This window comes from Gouania willdenowi, chromosome 1 (assembly GCF_900634775.1).
Source record: "Gouania willdenowi chromosome 1, fGouWil2.1, whole genome shotgun sequence".
Taxonomy (NCBI): Eukaryota; Metazoa; Chordata; class Actinopteri; order Blenniiformes; family Gobiesocidae; genus Gouania; species Gouania willdenowi.
This window is the reverse complement of record NC_041044.1, coordinates 10,287,626-10,309,294: the sequence shown is the minus strand read 5'-3', so window position 1 is coordinate 10,309,294 and position 21,669 is coordinate 10,287,626. Positions and strand designations below refer to the sequence as shown.

The 21,669-nt window shown below is 43.0% G+C and overlaps 1 protein-coding gene across 3 annotated transcripts in view; it reads right to left on the bottom strand.

Moving 5' to 3' along the window:
- Window positions 1-21,669, bottom strand: part of vps54 (VPS54 subunit of GARP complex) — an 81,767-nt gene that overhangs the window by 51,601 nt on the left and 8,497 nt on the right. For all 3 annotated transcript variants that reach the window (XM_028443941.1, XM_028443960.1, XM_028443950.1), the window contains 2 exons: window positions 17,800-17,834; window positions 16,349-16,480 (listed from right to left, as the gene is read on the bottom strand). In XM_028443941.1, the coding sequence (XP_028299742.1) occupies window positions 16,349-16,480; window positions 17,800-17,834 (167 nt within the window). The remainder of the gene's footprint in view (window positions 1-16,348; window positions 16,481-17,799; window positions 17,835-21,669) is intronic.

The window sequence follows — 21,669 nt, the reverse complement described above, 5'->3', positions numbered from 1 at the left end:
TCAGTTCATGGAAAACAGGTAGCTTTGGATAGAAACTGTGTTATTGATCAAAAGATCAATAATCTGTTGAGGCCATTAATCTTGAGTTACTGCTACAACAGAGAAATCAGTCTACAGCACTTGAAAATGATCTACTGAAAGCAGCTGATCAGCTGATTCTAGCCTTACGTTCCTTGCCATCAACACGACACGAGAATTTGACAGTCAAAGAGGAAGACACAGCTCATGTGCGTCTGAAGAGACATCCATGGAGCTTCCTACACAGCATCCTCTCTGCACTGCAGCATGCCACACCAGACTACACACCGGCTGCCTCAGCTGTTTCTCTCCCTCACACACACTTTACTCTGCATTTTCTTTCAATGGCAGTAAATATTGACCATTGTTTTATTTAAACTATTTTCATATAATAGAAAGGTTAACTGGAGCCTTTTTTTATATCTCCGCTGTGTATTGTGTCAACATTCACTGCAGCTGTGTGTAAAGCTGTGAGTTAGCACCCATCTGTGAGTCATACTATTTTCTGGTGCAAATAGTTCCAGATTTGATGAATTGTATCATATTGATGAATTCAATGATGAATGATCAATGTATTGATGAATTAATTTATTTGCATTTCCCCCTCCCATTTTTTGCTTCCCTTATGTGATCCGCCTACGTTACATATTTATCAGAGGGAAACACACTACAGTAAATTGAATGTGGGAACATTGTGACACGCAGAATATGAGCAGTCCTAATTCCCGGGGGTTTGTACCCCTTATCAGCACGTGGAATGACGTTTGCACATGTTTTAATACCCAGAAACATTTAGTGAATCTGCCCCATAGTCTCTGGGTCTTCCTCGGGGTATCCTTCCAGAGGAACGTGCCCTGAATACCTCACAATGGAGGCTTCCAAGAGGCATCCTAATTAAGAGTCCGAGCCACCTCATCTGGCTCCTCTCAATGCGGAGAAGCAGCGGCTCTACTCCTCAGAGCCCCTCCTGGATGACTGAGCTTCTCACCCTCTCTCTGAAGGAGAGCCTAGCCACTAAGAATGTTAGTCAAAAACATTTCTACGTGTAAGAATATGTCATCCCGTGGTAAAAACAATTGATGACGTATGCAAGTATGCAACATACTGTACAGTGCAGTGTCGGAAATTAGCTAAGGCCACCGGCAATTTGGCACTTGATATAGCCAAGAATGCCTCTAAAAAACTTCTTCCCCCGGCCAAAATTGCCTCCAAGTTTTGTCAAAACTATTCATGGGAGCTCCGCGGTGCGAGCTGCAACTGCTGCTCCCGCCCCTCCCACACAGACAGCGCTGCTTGTCATAGCTTAGTTGAAGCTGCTGTGCATGTACCGGTACTTGGTTAAGACGAGTCAACCACCCAACAAAGTGATCCAGTCAAAGTTCCTGCAAACACGTTGACAGGGATGAACCTGCCAGCAACAATTATGAACTGAAAACTCGACTGAAGCATGTCGAGCTAACCCATAGAAACACAAGACTGGGCTAAGCGTTTACACTAACGACTTCATAAAAGGAAGCAAACAAGTGAAAAGTACACAACTTATTGTCATCAAACCACAAAGGGCCACTGATTTTGCTTATGTTGAGATTCAAAACTTACAGTATACAGAAGGCTAAAAGCTAACACTTCACACGTCATGTGAAATAAATGTTAGCCCTAAACTAAAGTCACTGTAGCAGACACAGTATGTGACCTGTTACTGATATCACAGCACCCCTTTTACTACAACAACTGTGAGTCTAACTCTTTGCCTTCCCCCCTCCGTATTGCAACTGACTGAGACAAAAGATGCTTCCAGGAATTTACAAAATACCTCTTTGCCTTACCCTTGCTGGGAAGCACATGGGAAAACCTCCTTCTACACTGACAAGAGCCTTGCTTTCCTCCAAAGAGTTAACAATAAACACGCTTCAAAAGTGGACACAGGTTTTAATGCAATCCATCCATCATCTTCTGCTTTATCCGGGGCCGGGTCGCGGAGGCAGCAGTCTCAGCAGAGATGCCCAGACCTCCCGATCCACGCACACCTCCTCCAGCCGTTCTGGGGGGACCCCGAAGCGACACCAGGCCAGCTCAGAGACATAGTCCCTCCAACGTGTCCTGGGCCTTCCACGAGGCCTCTTCCCAATAGGACATGCCTGAAACACCTCCCGAGGGAGGCGACCAGGAAAAAGATGCCCGAGCTACCTCAGCTGGCTCCTTTTGACGTGAAGGAGCAGCGACTCTACTCCGAGCTCCTCCCGGGTGACTGAGCTTTTCACCCTATCTCGAAGGGTGCGCCCAGCCACCCTGCAAAGGAAACTCATTTCGGCCGCCTGTATCCGCGATCTTGTCCTTTCGGTCATTACCCAAAACTCATGACCATAGGTGAGGGTAGGAACGTAGATCGATCGGTAAATTGAGAGCTTTGCCCGCCGACTCAGCTCCCTCTTCACCACAACAGTCCGATACAGCGACCGCATCACTGCTGACGCCACACCGATCCGTCTATCGATCTCACGCTCCATCCTACCCTCACTCGTGAACAAGACCCCGAGATACTTGAACTCCTCCACTTGAGGCAAGGACTCTCCACCGACCCAGAGAGGGGAAGCCACCTATTTCCGGTGGAGAACCATGGCCTCAGATTTGGAGGTGCTGATCCTCATCCCGGCCGCTTCACACTCGGCTGCAAACCACCCCAGTGCATGCTGAAGGTCCGGAGCCCTGCCCCCTGAGGAGCTTTTCAACCACCTCGGTGACTTCAGCCCGGGTGATGGGTGAGTCCGCCTCTGTGTCCCCAGCCTCTGCTTCCTCATCGGAAAACATGGCAGTGGAATTGAGGAGACCCTCGAAGTACTCCTTCCACTGCCCGACAACATCCCCAGTTGAGGTCAGCAGCTCCCCCCTGCACTGTAAACAGTGTTGGTGAAGCAGGAGAACATGGTCCACTCGGACTCCATGTCTCCCACCTCTTTCGGGATCTGGGAGAAGCTCATCCGGAGGTGGGAGTTGAAGACCCCACTGACAGAGGGATCCACCAGACGTTGCCAACAGACCCTCACCACACGTTTGGGCCTGCCAGGTCTGACCGGCTTCCTCCCCTGCCAATGGATCCAGCTCACCACCAGGTGGTGATCAGTTGACAGCTCAGCCCCTCTCTTCACCCGAGTGTCCGAGACACGCGGCCGGAGATCAGGTGATACAACTACAAAAATCGATCATCGACCTCCGGCCTAGAGTGTACTGGTGCCACGTGCACTTATGGACACCCTTGTGCTCAAACATGGTGTTCGTTATGCACAAACTGTAAATAGCACAGAAGTCCAATAACAAAACACCACTCGGGTTCAGATCGGGGAGGCCGCTCTTCCCAATCACCCCTGTCCAGGTCTCACTGTCGCGGCCCACGTAGGCGTTGAAGTCCCCCAGTAGAACAATAAAGTCCCCAGTCGGGACACCGTATAGTTCCCTTCCCAGGGACTCCAAGAAGGCCGGATACTCTGCGCCGATGTTGGGCCCGTAGGCCGAAACAACGGTGAGAGACCTTTCCCCAACCCGAAGGCGTAGGGACGCGACCCTCTCGTTCACTGGGGTAAACTCCAACACGTGGCGGCTGAGCTGGGGGCAATAAGCAAGCCCACCCCAGCCCACCGCCTCTCCCCGCGGGCAACGCCAGAGAAGTGGAGCGTCCAGCCTCTCTCCAGGAGTTGGGATCCAGAGCCCAAGCTGTGCGTGGAGGTGAGCCCGACTATATCTAGCCGGTACCTCTCAACTTCCCGCACAAGCTCAGGCTCCTTCCCACCCGGCGAGGTGACGTTCAATGTCCCAACAGCCAGAAGCTGTGGACGCGGACCGGGCCGCCGAGGCAACCCCCCTCGACCGCCACCCAGTCCTCTCTGCACCCGACCCCTACGGATCCCTCTGCGGATGGTGGGTCCACAAGAGGGCGGGCCCACGTCGTCCTTTCGGGCTAGGCCCGGCCGGGCCCCGTGGGCAAAGGCCCGACCACCAGGCGCTCGCATTCGAGCCCCAACCCCAGGCCTGGCTCCAGGGTGGGGCCCCGGCTGCGCCATACTGGGCAACGTCACGGTCCTTGCTCTTATTAAATCCATAGAGGGTTTTCTGAACTGCGCAGTTTTAATGCAATGTTGAAATGTATTTCTTCTGCACTGTTTTCCGTAACTGCTTTCATTCACAAGAAATCAGAAATCCCCAGATTAAGGTTACATACAGGAAAATTATGGTTTTAGTGTTCTTAATGATTATCGCTCAGTAATGTCACAAGCAGTATTATGTATTTATTTATTAGCCTTTTTATAGTCAGGAGAACCACAATGAGATTAATACTCTCTTTTACAAGTGTGTCCAATATATCATATTTTCTGTTAAAATGATCCTAAAAATAGGATCTCTGCGCCCATCTTGCTTTGAAGGTTATTACCTGTCCGTGTTCTGAGATATTTCAACTTCTTTTTCTGAAATCCTCCAAGAAGTCTTTTTCCATCCACGCCCACAAACCAATCACAAGTACACAACCATGCAAATCCATCTGATTGGCTACCATAAAAATATCAACCAATAAGAATCCTTAAACCACAATAAAACCCACTGCCAAAACAAAATTATTTGGATTTGATAGGCACTGGTCCCTTAGTCACCCCAACGCGATGTATTCTTCACTTTCACGTTTTCTTTGTAACTAGTACAGTGCCTGTCAGAAGTATGTATTTATGTGGGAGCATAAGTAGAGTTGTCAATTATGGCCAATTGAGTATGTGTTTGCAGGTAGGATGTAAAAGAGGTGTACATACTCTGTCGTGGTATAAAGGGGTATATTTGCCGGTGCAAAATGTGGGTGCAATTTTCCTGGTTAAATTCTATGGGACATGTGCATGATAAATATTGTTCGTTGTTTTTTTTTTTTACTCACTTTAATATTTTTTTGTTTGGTGTATTTTTCTGTAATGTATGTTTTTTGGAATCATTGTGTAGAGTTCTCCTATTTTTACATGTTGGTGTATAATTTATATTTGTTTTGATTTATCACCAACCAAACACCCTGTATTATGTTGAGGAATTATTGCATTTTTCTGAATTTTATTAGGGGCGGATTAATCTACAAAAATATAGGGCGTGATGTGTGTTACACGCGTGTGTTTACCTGCCGGAATTCATTTGTACGGATGTCACTGTTTTGACAGGTGAAGCTGAGCTGGTGAGTTAATGTGCAGATGTTAAACGTGTGTTAACTACTTAAATGTTCATGTGTGCAGTTCATACAGTCGATAATATGTCCGTGTTGTTAATGTTGTGGGTGTGTTTGTTTTATGTCGTTGCAGTTGCAGTTGCGGTACTGTGCTAATAATAGTTAGGGTTGAATTGGAAATAAAACTGTTAAAAGACAGCAATCCGATGTCCGAGCTTGAGTGACATTTTTCACCAGCAAAGCACACCCTTTACGGTGGGAGTTAGTTGATTAAAGTTAGTTAGTCCAATAAAACCGTACAGTCATTATGTGTATTTTTGTATCTTTCTGTTGTGTTTTTGTGCATTTTTTTGAAAAGTTATTGTTTTTGTTGCCATTGTAGTGTGAGTAATTTTGTGCATTTTTGTGTAAATATTTAGTTTTGTGTATTTTCAGCCATTTTCATATTTTTGTTGTATTTTTCTGCAATGTATATCTTTGGTTGCCAATGTAGTGTGATTCTGGAGTCATTTTGTGTACTTTTTGTATAAATATTTAGTTTTTTGTTTTATTTTACTCATTTAGTATATTTTCATTAGAAATGTTTTTGGAGTCGTGTATTTTTGTATTTTTCTGTTGTCTTTTTGTGCATTTTTTGTACAAAAGTGTTTTTTTAACTAATTTTTATATTTTTGTAATGTATGTATTTTTGTATCTTTCTGCTGTGTTTTTGTATAATTATAGTTTTTTGTTGCCTTTTTAGTGTGATTCTGGAGTCATTTTGTGTATTTTTGTAGCTTTTTGTGTTGTTTTGTGCATTTCTGTTATCATTTTGTGTATTTTTTGTATATTTTGAGTCATTTTCATATTTTTGCTGTTTGGTGTATCTTTCTGTAATGTATGTGTTTTTGGAGTCATTTTGTGTGTGTGTGTTTTTTTTTATCTTTCCGTTGTCTTTTTGAGCATTTTTTGGTTGCCATTACAGTGTGATTCTGGAATCATTTTGTGTGTTTTTGTATCTTTTTTAGTATAGTTTTGTGCATTTCTATTGTAATTTTGTGGGGTTTTTTGTATAAATATTTAGTTTTGTGTATTTTGAGTCATTTTCATATGTTTGTTGTTGTTTGGTGTATTTTTCTGTAATGTATGCTTTTTGGAGTAATTCTGTGTGTTTTTGGAGCTTTTTTGTATATTTTAATGCATTTCTGTTGTCATTTTGTGTACTTTTTGTATAAATATTTTTCATCTTTTGGTTGTTGTTTGGTGTATTTTTCTGTAATGTATGTTTTTTGGAGTAATTTTGTGTGTTTTTGGAGCCTTTTTGTATATTTTTATGCATTTCTGTTGTCATTTTGTGTACTTGTTGTATAAATATTGTTTAGTTTTTAGTTTTATTTTACTCATTTAATATATTTTTATTATAAATACTGTGTGTGTGTGTGTGTGTGTGTGTGTGCGCGTGCGTGCGTGTCAGCCATCTCCTCCGTGCGTTATCTATCACACATGCGAGCGCGCTTCTTGCACATAATCTGTCACAGGTTGTTAAGAGAGACACGGTAACTATGGTACGCCAGTTAAGTCAACTATTCATCAGCATGTATGTCTATGCTGTACAACCCCTCGACTAACAGAGAACATTTGTCACACCAGTGCCACCACTGGATAAGTTTGTGTAGAGCCCTGATAATAATAAATATGTTGACAGGGATATAATATTAATAGTGAAAGTAGTAATATTAATAAAGGTAATGTTGTAATGATATTAATGGTAATAATTGCAATAACAAAATTATAAATTAATGCACTAAAAACAATATTAATAATAAAAAATATTAAATAATTATAAGGTAAATTTAATGATAATATAGCAATGCTAATAATACAATGAGAACACCAGTAACTATAATAAAAATATATATTAATAATGAAAAAGAATATAATGTTAATTATATGAATAGCAATAACATTAATACAATTGTACAATAACAATAACAAAATAATATAATGAAAATCCAGTAACTATAATACAATAAAAACAATAACATAAAACAATAAGGTAATAGCAATAATAAAAATACAATGAGAATACCAGTAACTATAAGATAAAAGATTAATACAAAAAAGAGAAAATAAGAGTAGCAAGAACAATAACACGGTAGTAGTACGATTAGAAAGAGATAATATAATACTGTGTGTGTGTGTGTGTGTGTAAAAAAGAGAGAGAGAGAGACCCGAAAGTACCACGATAAATAAACGTTTTGCAACACCAAAGTCGCAACTCTCTCTCAACTGCTGTGTGCGTTCCCCATGTACATCCCGATGTAGTGCACGCACGCGCATCAGCCGTGTGTGTGTGTGTTTGTTTACATTGTAGCTGCTAGCATCTTTCTTAGCACATAGAAAAATATAAGAAGAAACACTCACCGTTGCGCAGAACAAACAATAATCATAGTGGACCCATCCGCTCACAAAAACGTTACATTCCTCTGTTTGAAGAATCAGAATGTTTGCGATAAGGTCGGCTAACGACCGTCAGCACAGCCACCGCCCACACTCATGGAGATGAAGGAGGAAGTGAAGTCTGTGACCAGATATTTAAAGTAAGTTTGGAATCACGGGAATAATATTAAATAACAAAGAAATATTAACTGAAATGAGTTCTAGCGGTACAAAAACGTTTTTAATATCGACCTTTTTTTTAAACCCACACAAATGTCATGAACCCGGAACCAGAAGTGTTGATAGATATAGATGGTGCGCTAGCGCCCCCTCACACCCTGAGGTCAAAAGCTGAATAGGTTTCATTTCGGAGCCGTCCAGAAGTGAATTAAAATTAAAATAAACAATTTGAAATTACCAAATTACTCCAAAATAACAGATACACACACTTGGGGTATTTGGAACCCATTGACTAAGTTTCAGGTCGAACTTGCACCGCGTCGGGGAGATATTTGCTCCACACATACGCACGCAAGCACACACACCATCCTTGCTTTTATAGGTAGACTAGTACAGTGCCCGTCGGAAGTATGCATTCATGTGGGAGCATAAGGGGTATATTTGCGGGTGCAATTTTCCTGGTTTAATTATGTGGGACATGTGCATGATCATCATTTTGTATTTTTTTGTTTGGTGTATTTTTCTGTAACGTATGTTTTCTGGAGTCATGTGTATTTGTGTATCTTTCTGTTGTCTTTTTGTGCATAAATGTTTGCTGGTTTTTTTTATTTTAATTTTTATGTGATGTATGTTTTTTGAAGTCATGTGTATTTTTGTATCTTTCTGTTGCGTTTTTGTGCATTTTTTGTATAATTATTGTTTTGTTGCCATTGTAGTGTGATTCTGGAGTCATTTTGTGTGTAAATATTTAGTTTTATGTATTTTAGTATAAATATTTAGTTTTGTGTATTTTGAGCCATTTTCATATTTTTGTTGTATTTTTCTGTAATGTATGTTTTTTGAAGTCATCATTATGTGTATTTTTTTTATCTTTCTGTTGTCTTTTTGTGCATTTTTTGTATAATTATTGTTATTTGTTGCCATTGTAGTGTGATTCTGGAGTCGTTTTGTATATTTTTGTTTGGTTATTTTGTGTAGTTCTGTTGTCATTTTAGTGTCTTTTTTGTATAAGTATTTAGTTTAGTGTATTTTGAAGTCATTTTCATATTTTTGTTGTCGTTTGATGTATTTTTCTGTAATATATGTTTTTTCTCTCTCACGCGCTGCAAAATAAATAGCGTACGGTCAAACTAACGTTTTGAAACAACATCATCTCCAAATGTGTGCGATTACCCTGGTTTAATTGTATGTGACATGAACATGATAAATGTGTTGTTTTTTTATTACTCACTTTTATATTTTTTTGTTTGCTTTTTAGTTAGATATCAAAGTGTTTTGTTTATTAGACTTAAACTTAAAAGAAAAAAAAACCTCCATTCTTTGACTGCTGTTGAGCCCAAGCTATACAACATGAGAGCAAAGCTTGAATGCTGACTGAGAGCCAGGCCTTCCAACGCAGCTAAAAGGCCAGCCTGGGTCAGTTGTTCAAACCCAGCAGTGAAGCGTACGAGCCCAGAAGCAGCATTGAACCCTGCAGGCTCGGAACCACCTGCAAAATCAGCGGAACGGCCGACCAAGTCCAGAACCGGACACATCGGATGCACCATGTGATCCGCAACAGCACTTTCCGGATCCAGACTCCGCTCACCGATACGGTCTGCTGAAAAGACTAACAGCCTCTTTCCATTGGAACTCAAGGTACTCAGGACTTCAATTTCAAATCAGGCTTAAAGTACTGACATACACATAACTTCATCTCCATGCTGATCTCACAATAGCGTGCGCACACACAAGGTATTAACATTTTCAGTGATCTAAGACACTATGACTCAATATTAGTACCTCGGAAGATGTTAATGTAATAATATTAATAATTAATTTCATTCTTAAAACTCCTTGTCTCCCTGCATCACTATTCATCCTTCACAACTTCGGAAACACAATATTTTTTTTATTATACTTCACGTGTTCACAAGACAAAGCTGGCCCCAATAAACAGTAATGTAACTATTGTGATTATGCGAGACGTGGTGAAACATCAAAATATACTGTTAGTACCGCTCTCAGTATTAATAATTAAATCATCAAGCCTAATCTGGTTTTATGAGAAAGAGATATTTATCAACCATAACTTTATTTAACTCATTATCAGATATAAAATGAACAAGATTCAGCAGCAGTGATTGATATTAAACAGTAAAAACACTATTGGAGTTATTTTTGCTTTTAATTTGCTTTTTTTCAAAATAATAATAATTTCATTATAAATGAGGAAATAAATAAATTGCATACAATAACACTAATAAAGTGATGCAAATGCACAAATATATTCCACAAAATTGCAGCCCAGGAGCTCTTTGAGTCAGCACCTATTGTAGCTTTTAAAGTCTAAATGCTATTACTTTAGCAGATTCTAGTGTTGATGTGTTCAATTGAATTTGTGTTAGTAAGGAACCTGTTCACACTTTAAGTTGGCAATTGTTTTATTTATTAATTCATTTATTGCAGTACTTATCATTACCGTGATAAATTCCAGGAATTGTCTCTATATATATAACATTTTTAGCCTATATCACCCATCCCTTAACCACCCTTTGAAGGAAACTGTTTTCACCTGCCTGTACCCGCAATCTTGTTCTTTCGGTCATGAACTTCAGTAGTCCAACCCTGACTGGAAACAAGTTTGACTTACTGCCGGCAATAAGGACCAAGCTCTGACTCTAACGAACAGCCCGTATCAGGGGGTCCAATACCCTATACTGCCAGAGAACCCACTACAGGAACCCTAGAGGGACACGGTCAAATGTCTTCTTTAAGTCCACAAAGCACATGTAGACTGGTAGGGCTAACTTCCATGCACTCTCAAGGACCATGCTGAAGGTATAGAGCTGGTCCAGTTCCACAACCAGGACAAAAACCGCATTGCTCCGTCTGGATAGACCACTACCCAAGATTGCCATTCCAGAGGTACTGGCCCCGATGTCTACGCAATGCTGCAGAGTTGGGCCTTGAGGACATCTGGGCAGATCTCATCTACCCACAGGACACTGCCCCGAAGGAGCTTTTTAACCACTTCAGCCCCAGAGATAGGAGAGTCCACTCTTGGTTCCCCAGTAGAGTTTAGATTCTAGGCTGGGCTCGGGCTTTTTTTTTTTCAACTTTTTAAAAAAAATCTCTGTTACATTAATTTTATTTTTTAATAAACATAAAAACACTTTTATATTGTCGTGGTATCATTTCTAAAGAGATTTCTGCTGGTAGTGGGATGGGATATTGCCAGCATTGTGTTGCACTTAGTTGTTCAGCGTTCACAGTCACTGAATATTACTTGCTGATTTTGCTCATTCCTCACTTGCTGCTGAGGCGCAGGAAACAAATATGACCGCGTGCTTCAGTCAGGTCTGCTCTCCACGCACAAGCTGCCCGGTCTGGTCTGCATGCTGTAAATGTTCTGGTTATGTTCCACTTGTGTGTAATCAGTGGTTAACTGATGCTGAGATTTCCCATGCCCGAGAAGGCATCATGGTTACGTGCAGCTTTCTCTGCCAATGTGTGTCTTTGTTTACATGTGTTCTGAGTGTCGATTGGCTGGGAGGCTAGGGACAGGGCGGGCGTAAGCAGGGAAAAGAGGGAACAATTCTGTTCCCACGGTAGTGCGTATGACGGTGTAAGACGGTTCTTTGTTTGTTTATTTTTGGCGTTACTACGACCTCCATTAAAGCCTGTAAAACTGTGATAACGGCTCAAGTCAATGTCATTACAGTACCTTTTGGGCTGCGGTGAGTGTGTGTGCACGCCCCCCTCTCTCCCTGAGGCACCGCAATACTAATCTACCGGCTGCAATACGTTCAATAAAATAATTTACGTTGGGTTTGCTTTGGGCTCTGGCCTACAATTTAAGTTATTGGGTTGAGCTTGGGTGGGGTCGGGCTGGATTTTTTGGGCCCGATCTAAACTCAAGTCCCCTGGCTCTGCTTCCTCAATGTGTGTTGGTGGGATTGAGGAGGTCTTCGAAGTATTCCTCCACCGATCCACAACGTCTCGAGTCAAGGTCAGCAGTCCACCATCCGCACCATAGACAGTGTTGACTGTGCATCGCCTTCCCCTCCTCAGATACTGGATGGTGGTCCAGAACCTCATTGAAGCCATCTGAAAGTAATTCTCCATGGCCTCACCAAACTCCTCCCTGATTTTTGCCTCGGGAACCACCGTGGCTGCACTCCACTTGGCCCTTTGGTACCTGTCAGCTGCTTCAGAATCCCACTGTCAAAGAAGGTTCAATATGACTCCTTCAGTTTGACGGCATCCTACACCTTCGGTGTCCACCAACGTATTTGGGTGTTGCTGCCCCGACAGGCAGCGACTACCTTACGGCCACAGCATCGGTCAGCCGCCTCAACAACAGAGACATGGTGCCAAGTGCACATATGGACACCCTTATGCCTGAACATGGTGTTCACCCCTCCAGGTCTCACTGTCGTAGCCAACGTGAGCGTTGAAGTCCCCCAGTAGAAAGAGGGAATCCCCAGAATGAGCATTCTCCAGTACTCACTCTAAAGAATCCAAGAAGGGTGGATCCTCTGAGCTGCTGTTTGGCCCCTAGGCACAATTAACAGCCAGAATCCGTCCCCCCCACCCGAAGGTGGAGGGAGGCCACCCACATCTACTGGAGTCAACTCCAACGTATAGGCACTGAGTCGGGGGGCAAGAATTATTGCCATCCCAGCCCGGCACCGCTAACCATTGGCAACTCCAGAGCGGAAGAGAGTCCAACCCCTCTTGAGAACACTGGTTCCAGAGCCGTTGTTATGTGTCAAGGTGAAGCCAACTATCTAGTTGAAACTACTCAACCTCGCACACAAGCTCGGGCTCCTTCGCCTCCAGAGACCTGAAGTTCCACATCCCTATAGCCAGCTTCTGTAGCCAGCTCCTGCTGATTCACATCGCACCGGTCCCATACGATCCCTTTGTCCTAATATGACTTGTCATGTGTTTCAGGCATACACATATATAACTCCACCCCCTTGTATTGGTAGAATTATATGCACATTGTAATTCTGAGCTTATAAATGCTAATATATGTATATTTCTCCCTCTCAGCATGCTCAGATATCTGTTTCTTAATCTTATGTTTTCTTCAGACAAGTTTACAAAACATCTTGTTCTCACTGGAGATTCTCACTCAGTGCCAGACAATCCTATAACAAAGTTCTTGCAGGGGTCCCTTCCCCTCTGTTATGTGATTAGCCAATAGTAGCCTTTCTGATCCCTTTTTCCCTTTTCTATGCTATAAGAAATCTGTGCTGTTACTGTGTGATTGTCACTTTCCCTTTTCCACAAGAGACATCTTCATCTCTACTGTTTTTTTCATGCCAGAGCTCTGGAATAAAATTCACAAAAGATGTTTTGGTCTATTTTGACTTTATTTTAGACATATATTGCATGCTCGAAGATTTTCGTAACACCCTGTATCGGCTTATGTCTGATGAAGGGCTAGGGCTCAAAACATCACATGTGGTGATAATCTTTATTAAATAAGATGTTGTAGCCGTCTCTTGTGTGCGAACTTACTTTTCTGTCTTCGTGAAAAATTGACATAAGCAATTGTTTTGTTTGTAATCCACCAAAAATCTCATATTTGCAGCATTTTTCGAAGCACACTGGCATTAATCATGGATGAGAACAAGTTTTGGATTATATACAGGTACAGTTTATAAAATGTGATGCACCATGGCAAATCCAACAACAGGTCAGCATCACAGAAACTCCGGACTTCTTTGACTACAGAAATAATCCCTTTCAGTCGTAAATCATTGTTTTTCAGCTAATCCGAAAAAGGATATACAAGGCGGCTCCTAAAAATTAAACTGTTTCTGAATGCTTGTGCTGTGCTTTGATTCAGCTATATACTGAATTTAAAGATATTAACTGTGGATAAATCACATTAAAATGGTTCAAACAGCTATTCAAAACCATTGCTGGGGGGTTAGGTTAATGCAAAGTAATGCATATGCACAGCTATTGTTTCTGCCCCCTCAGTCTGCTGCTCTGAGGTGAAAAAAACTTAAGAATCTTTAAAGAGTGTTTTCTTCCTTGTGAAAAAAACTTTCAAACCGCCATAACTTCTTCAAATATCATTCGATTTCTTTGTGTGTAAAACCATTGGAAACCTTAGAATCCACACTTTCAGAATCTGTAAATAACTCAAAACAGCAACATGTTCCTGGTTTTCTCAAGGCACATCACAAATGTTATTTATCGTCCCTAGCAGTTATAAAGTTAACTTTATACCTGTAAAAGTGTCAGAATGCAACAGGATGCAAAGGCAGAAAGAAAATTAACAAAAACAGGGCGTAGGATTAAAGCTTTTTGAAGTTACAGAGCAAATAGTGTGAAACGCTGCTTTGCAAATAGGAAGTGTGGGCTAGTATGAGGAGTGTGTATTCCCTCATGACTTTTCACACTGGCATAAAGGGAGGGGAAAAACAGAAAATGCCAATTTTCCTTTTCTCCAGATACAGTTTTTAGGTTTTTGGTTGAAATTTTCTCAATGTCCTATTAGAATTAAGATCGTATGTGCTCTGAAAAAGGAACAAAGAAAATCTGTCAACTGTAGCAGCTGTAAACCTGTAATAACGTTTTTTTTTTTTTAACAAATCATGTCTCCCTGCTTGTTCTCAACACCTCGCGTGCACAAGCCCACACTCAAAGCACGTCACAGGTGACGGAGTTAAAACAGAGTTTTTAGTCACATTTTACAACATATATAATGAGAAAGTTTAGTGTTTACTTACTGCTGAATGAGACATGAGATGACAAAGTCCCTACACAATACAAACCATGAGCTTAGATGCGCAGCAGCAGCCCTGTTCGTGCACGTGAGTGAAAGATGGAGCACAGAGGGAAAGGGGGAGGAGGATGAAGGCGGAGCCAAATGGAAAGCTATATTCAAAATCATGCTAGCTTTTGAAAATCCCCTATCCTACCTTTAAAGGTCCAGTATGATGGTTTTTTTCACCCATCTCAATTTCTTCTAAGAACCCCAACAACATAGTATTTGAGGGTTTTTTTCCCCAAAACTCGCCTGTTTTCTGGAGTTTTAGCCCATCTTATCTTCACTTTTCATTAATGATCTGCCAGATGTTTGCAAGGGTGTGGACATGCAACTATACGCCGATGATGCAGTGATCTACACAAGTGCCAAAACATCTGAGGAAGCAGCTCAAACTCTAACATCAACCCTAACTCACATTCAGAATTGGCTCATCAGTTCCTGTCTCCAGTTAAATACACAGAAAACAGTCTGTATGTTTTTTTCTAAAAAAGCCTCCAATATTGCCCGCACCAATGTGTATTTTGGAGATCAAGAACTGCAATTAGAAGAACTGCAAATTCATGTTCTCACACCTCTTCTGTGTCGAACGATTCTGAGTAAATGGGCAAAAGTTGTAGACAGAGGCTGTTAAGGGACTTTCTAGAGAAGTGCTGCACCTTGCTTCGTCCCCTTTTATTTATTTATTTATTTATTAAAAAGCAATTCAGGGCTATTTACAATGCACAGTGGCACTTTGAATTAATTGTTAAGATAATGAAACTCAATAATGTATTTTTATTGTATGCACTCCTGTGACTGACCAACTCTGAGTATGTGGCAGTGAACTGCTTTTCTTTCCCGTCATTTTCTTCGGCCTACAGCATCCTGTCTATTCTCTTGAGTGTAGTTGTTCTGGTCTCAGTGTTCCATTTACATGAAAAGTTACTGTATTTTACACAGCATAACGTGGATGGCTGTTCATCATAGGAATGGGATCCACACAAGGTTTCTGCTGCTTAACAGAAGGTTTTCCTTGCCGCCATGATGAATTCATGTTGGGTGTGGGATACATATGTATGTGTATATACGTATATATGCATATGTGTGTATCCATAAAATGAAGAGTCCGTCCTTAAGACTGCTCTACTGTAAAGTGTCTTGAGATACCATTGGTTATGATTTGGCGCTATACGAATAAAAGATTGATTGATTTTATTATCCCTATGTTCTTTGTCCTGTATGTAATCCTTTTGTATATTGTTTTGTGTCTCTCGCCACATCTCATTGTTAAGTGTGACATTTCATTACATCAGCCTGTCTTGGGACAACAGATGGAAATTAGCCCTTGGCTATAATCTGGCATATTTACATTTTTTTGTGTTCATTAATATGTACTGTCCCTACTTAAATAAAGAAATAAATAAAATAAATATATATGGCAATAATGTATAATATATATTTTATTTTTAACCGCAGTGTTTGTTTTAGCTGTTAGATAGTTGGAGAGGGAGGAGCTCACATTCTAGGAGGCAAGTATTATGTCCATGGTAGGAGGAGAGAAAATTGTCAGGAGGAGGACTTTCCGGTAGGTGATGTCACCTGTCGGGCAAAATCCAACTTGCCCATTTTGATCTGACTTTTTACAAAATGTGGAAAAACAAAGGAGGGAGGAAACAGAACATTTTCAACTTTGGGCCTCTGAATGAGACTAAAGGGATGTATATCACTGTAGCAAAACCATTATAAAGTGATTTTTTCATCATACCTCTCCTTTAAAACTCAGTGTTTACCTTTTCTTGCAGCAGCTTAGAAGAAGCCCAATCCCGAGTTTTCCTGCCCCCAGTGCTATTAAAGTGTGACCAGGGCAGAACAGTGTTGAAGGTGGCTGGGTCTTCTAGGGCAAAGTCAGGCTTAAAAAAGATCTGTAAAAGATCCACACAGACAAACACTTTTGGGCACATGAACATGACCTTTTAAACAGGATGAAGCAGTAGTTGCTTTAATTGGCATAAAACTGCTCAAACAGACATTATAATGTTCTTTAACTTTTACATGAACAGTGGCAAATCTCAAAATCCATGTACATAACATCTGTGAACAAGGCTACAACAGAAAAAACAACCAATATGTTCCATTTATAATAATATTTTGTCAGGATTTTCCAGTAACTCAACAAATACAACTCCAGTTATTTTAATATGCTGCAACAAGAGTATTACCAGGCACATCCAAGAGATCGGCTTATTTTCATTGACCTACTGTGTTTTATATTTTGAAAGAAAATTTAAATATTTTTAATCTACAAACTCCCCAATTTTCAAGCACCAAAAATCATTTTCTAAAAAGTTCACAAATAGCTACAATGTTTTCACTCTCTTCAGGAACCTGAGGTGAGGCAGATCCTAAAGTGAGTAAATACACAAAGGCTGTGGGACCAGGCGGTGTTCAAGAAAGAATATTGAAAGCTTACACAGACCATCTATCAGAGGTCCTCACTAGAATACATCTTCTTGACACAAGCCACCATCCCGTCCTGATGGAAGACTGCCACAATAATCCCAGTACCAAAGTAACTTTCAACTCACAGTCTTCTTCTGAACATGCAATTAGATTTTTAACTTCCCACACATCACCTTCATCCAACACCCACTTCACATACATGACTGCACTCTCTTCCAACCTACCAATGCAGTTGTTACATTTGCCAATGACAGCATTGTGGTGAGGGTGATCTCAAATGGAGACAAGACAGCATATAGGGATGAGGCAAGCAGACTGACTGCCTGGTGACTACTTAAAAACATTGGCATTTAAAAGCAAAAAACTCCTCCTTGAGCTCAGGAAGCCCCACCTCTCTCCTTATCAGTGAAGATTGTGTTGTCTGGGTCTCATTTATAACTGTACAAGCACAAAAGAGCACCTGAAAGATGTGCACAACACTTTCCATGCAAAGATTGTGAATAGCAAAAATAAACATAGCGTAAGAATTTGTGTCAGCTCGTTAACTCTGACTGTGGCACACAAAGATTTTGGAGATGTGATGAAACAACAGCGCCATGGGAGGTGGTGAATTGAAGCCAGATTCATCTATCTAATGTCCTCACGTATCAGATATCTCACAAAAACCCTTACCTGAAGTCAAATCCTGCTACAATACATAAAAGCAAAGTGGCTGGTGCAAGCCAGAACACTTTCTTTGATGTCTAACAGTATTACAGAAGATGGGAAAGATTGATCTTACCTTTGGAACTTGTTCCAGCTCAGTTCTTGATTTCCCTGAAGGAAATATCAAAATTTCTCCATTAGTCATCATTTAACATGTTTTCAAAAATAGGGCATGTTTAAACCAGGGATGGGCAACAATTGAGGCTTGAGGGACACAAATAAGCAAACAAAGTCCCCTCCTTAGCAGTCCTGTGTAGAGTATTATAAATGTCGTGTATTACCATAATTTCCGGACTATAAGTCGCTACTTTTTTCCCCATGCTTTGAACCCTGCAGCTTAAACAATTATGTGGCTAATTTATGAATTTATGAATCTGGGTTCACAAGGTTCACGCCGCCAAACCTGGCTATACCTGCCTGTCAATGCCCAACATTGTCAGGTCTTGGAAGCTAAGTAATGGTTAGTAGTTGGATGGGAGACCACTGAGAATTCCACCTCCAACAGTGGGGTGGCAGTTGCTCTAGTGGTATCTGTTCCCCAGGGCAGCTGTGGGTACAATAGTAGCTTGCCATCACTGTGTGTGTAGTGAAAGAATAATGCAATGTAAAGCACTTTAATAGATATCCTTTATTGTCATTGCACAGATATAAAAAAAAAAATGTAATGCAATCCTTGATGCGTAAATAAATAGACACATTGTATCTCTTCCCTGTAGAGGACGTTGTATCGTGGTGCCGTGCGGGCCAGTGCTGGGCCTGGTGCGGGCCGCTGTGGAGTATGGCTGGTGCCCGGCCGTGCCTGGGGGGTAGGGGTGCCGCCGTGGGGCTAACATGGTTTGGGGGGTGCAGCGGAGTGGGTCTCCGGCCGTGTTGCTCGGCGCGTGCCCGTCTGCGCCATCTACCTACTCCGGTGGCCCGCCATGTGGACGGAGAGGGGTCACACCAGACAGGCCTCCTAAATTAACATTTCACTTCACTTCCAGCTGGTCTGGCTCACTCACTTGGTGCACCACACAGCCATACCCAACCCTTGGGGGGTTGAATGGTCGGGCTGGGGGTGGAGGGTATTCTCACCAAGTTGCCCTACCAATCCCTCCAATTTTAATCACATTTCAACACACCACCCCCCGGATGGTGCGACCACCACCTCCACCACATACACATATATACACAAAGGTTGAATGGGGGGCACTGCTCCCCTCCATCCCCTTTCTTTTAATTGCACCTCATACATTCACTAAACACACACATTCACACAGGGGATAGGGAAGATAGGCACCATAACAGGGGGGTGGGTAGGATCACATATTTAGGCATGTCGAGTGGGGGCCCGGCCCCTCTGTTGATGGCTGGGCCACTGTGTAGAGTACAAATACATCAGGATGGTGTGGTCGGGCAGGGCGGTGGGTCTCGGGGGCATTGCTGGGGGCTCTCTTCACGGGGTCTCTCCTGGCGGTGTCGGCCCGGCGGGGTGTGCCTCTTCCCTTTGGGTGTGGCATGGTGCTTGTCTCCTCTCCTGGTTTCCTTGGGGGTGGTCCTCGGGGTGTGCTGGCCCAGGACGGCCTGCCGCGGCGGTGTGGGGGGTGGGCACGCTGGGGGGGAGCTGGCGTCTGTAGCGAGGTTGCTTGGTGCTTTGGGATGATGCTGTTTGCTGGGGGGCGGCGCCTGGTAGGTCTGTCCTGTTATCTGCGGACCGATGGGTAGGTCTGGAGCGCCCTTGGTTGGGGGCTGCTGTTCCACACCGGGTGTGTGCCGTTGAAGTAACTCCTTCCCGCGGTGGCGCCGCCGGTCGCTTGCACACCGGTGTGGGGCATTGCCTCGTGGCTTGCGCTGTCCGGTGGGTGGCGGGGCCTGGGCTGTTGTCCTTGTGCCGTCTGGGGCTGTGCGGTGCTGCTGGACTGTAGCTGGTTCATGGGCTGAGATGGGGGTGGCGGGGTCAGGCGGGCTAGACCGGCTGGCTGCGCCAGTCCTGGCGGAAGTCTTCCAGGGCGGGTGGTGCGGGCTGCGCCCTTGCATGCCGGTGGGTGCGGCGCGGGGTGGCCCCTGCTTGGGTGGTGCCCTGCGAGGCCGGGGTATGCGGCTCTACCGCCTCGGGTCTGGAGGGCTGCTCGGCCGTGGGGGGGTTGCCTGGGCTCCCTGGCCCCCGCTCTTTACAGGTCTTGCAGTGAAGGGAGAGGGCAGCCGATAATCTGAGCGGTGGTAATGACTCTCTGGATCACTTTTCTGTTTGCAGTCTGACAAGAAGTCCATAATCCACCAGCAATTAGTGTTTGTTATTCCCAAACCTGTTAGTTTCTGCATCAACTTGTATGGAAGGATGGTGTTGAATGCCGAAAAAAAATCTACAAACAGCATTCTGATGTAGGTCCCTATTTGCTCCAGATGAGACAGAGCAGCATGGTGGGCAGTGGCTACTGCATTTTCTGTGGACCTATTCTCCCTGTGGGCAAACTGATGATCCACTGGTCTGTTTTGATCACCTGCTGCAGGCTCTTCCTTTCCGCCACGGTGTGGTTAGAGTACCACACTGTGCAGCAGTAAGTCAGTGTGAACTCTATTGTGAGCAAATTCATTTGTCAGCAACTCCTTGGGCAGCCCACACCTCTGCAGGGTCCTCAGAAAGAAAAGCCTCTGCTGGGCCTTCTAAACCAGGTAGGTTGTGTTTAGTTTCCAGGTGAGGTCATCGGAGATGTGAACCCCAAAGAAGCTACTAAGTCCCTCCACTTCCTCGTCATTAATGCTCAGTCCTAGATGGGCTGTCCTCCTTTTCTGGATATCAAAGATAATTTCTTTTGTCTTCTTTGTGCTCAAAATCAGGTCATTCTCCCTGCTCCAGACTACCAGTTTATGCACCTCTTCTCAGTTGGCCCCCTCTTCATTATTGGTAATGAGGCCTACGATAGCCGTGTCGTCCACAAATTTACACAGGACGTAGCTGTTTTTGGTGGCCCTGTAGAGGGCAGGACTGAGCACACAGCCTTGTGGAGTTCCTGTTCTCAGTGTGATGGTGGATGACGTGACAGAGCCGATCTTGACATGCTAGGGTTCGTTTGTTAAAAATTCCCAAATTCAAAGGAAAGGGGAACTCCCAGACCAATGAAATTGACAAACGTTCACGGTGGACCAATGAAACTGTTCACAATAATTCAAATGCACCTCACACTAAATCATTCAAATTAGCATGTGTTGCACACACCCTCATCATGGCAAAGACACAAAGAAATGCATATGATGCAGTTGAAGGCGATCGATCTGGCTGTCAAAAAAGGAAATATAGCTGCGGCATGGGAGTTTGGCATTGAATCAATAAAACATTGGAGACAACAGCATGAATGACCGACTCAATGCAAAAAGATGACAAAAACTTTCACAGAGAAAAAAAGCAGATTGCCCAACCTAGAAAACAATCTTGAAGACTGAGTCAACACACAGAGGTAGGGGCCGAGGTATCTCCGTGCAGGTTCGACTGAAAGGCTGTTCAACTCCAACACAGAAGAAGGAGGCAGAAGATAACAATTAATTGACTTTTCTGGTAGGCTACTGTATTTTATAAATATCTATACTTCTATACTATAATTCAATGGAGGTCTGTGTGTGTGTGTGTGTGTGTGTGTGTGTGTGTGTGTGTGTGTGTGTGTGTGTGTGTGTGTGTGTGTGTGTGTGTAGCAAATATCTCCCCGACGCGATGCCAGTTCGACCTGAAACTCGGTCGACGGGTTTAAAATACCCCGAGTGTGTGCATCTGTTATTTTGGAGTAATTTGGTCATTTCAAAATGTTTATTTTAATTTTATTTCACTTCTGGACGGCCCCGAAATGAAACCTATTCAACTTTTGACCTCAGGGTGTGAGGAGGCGCTAGCGCACCATCTACATCTATTTCACTGCACAGCTCCTCACCCGAGCAAGAGTCACGTGTGCGGCCAGAGCCAATCGCTGCGCACACA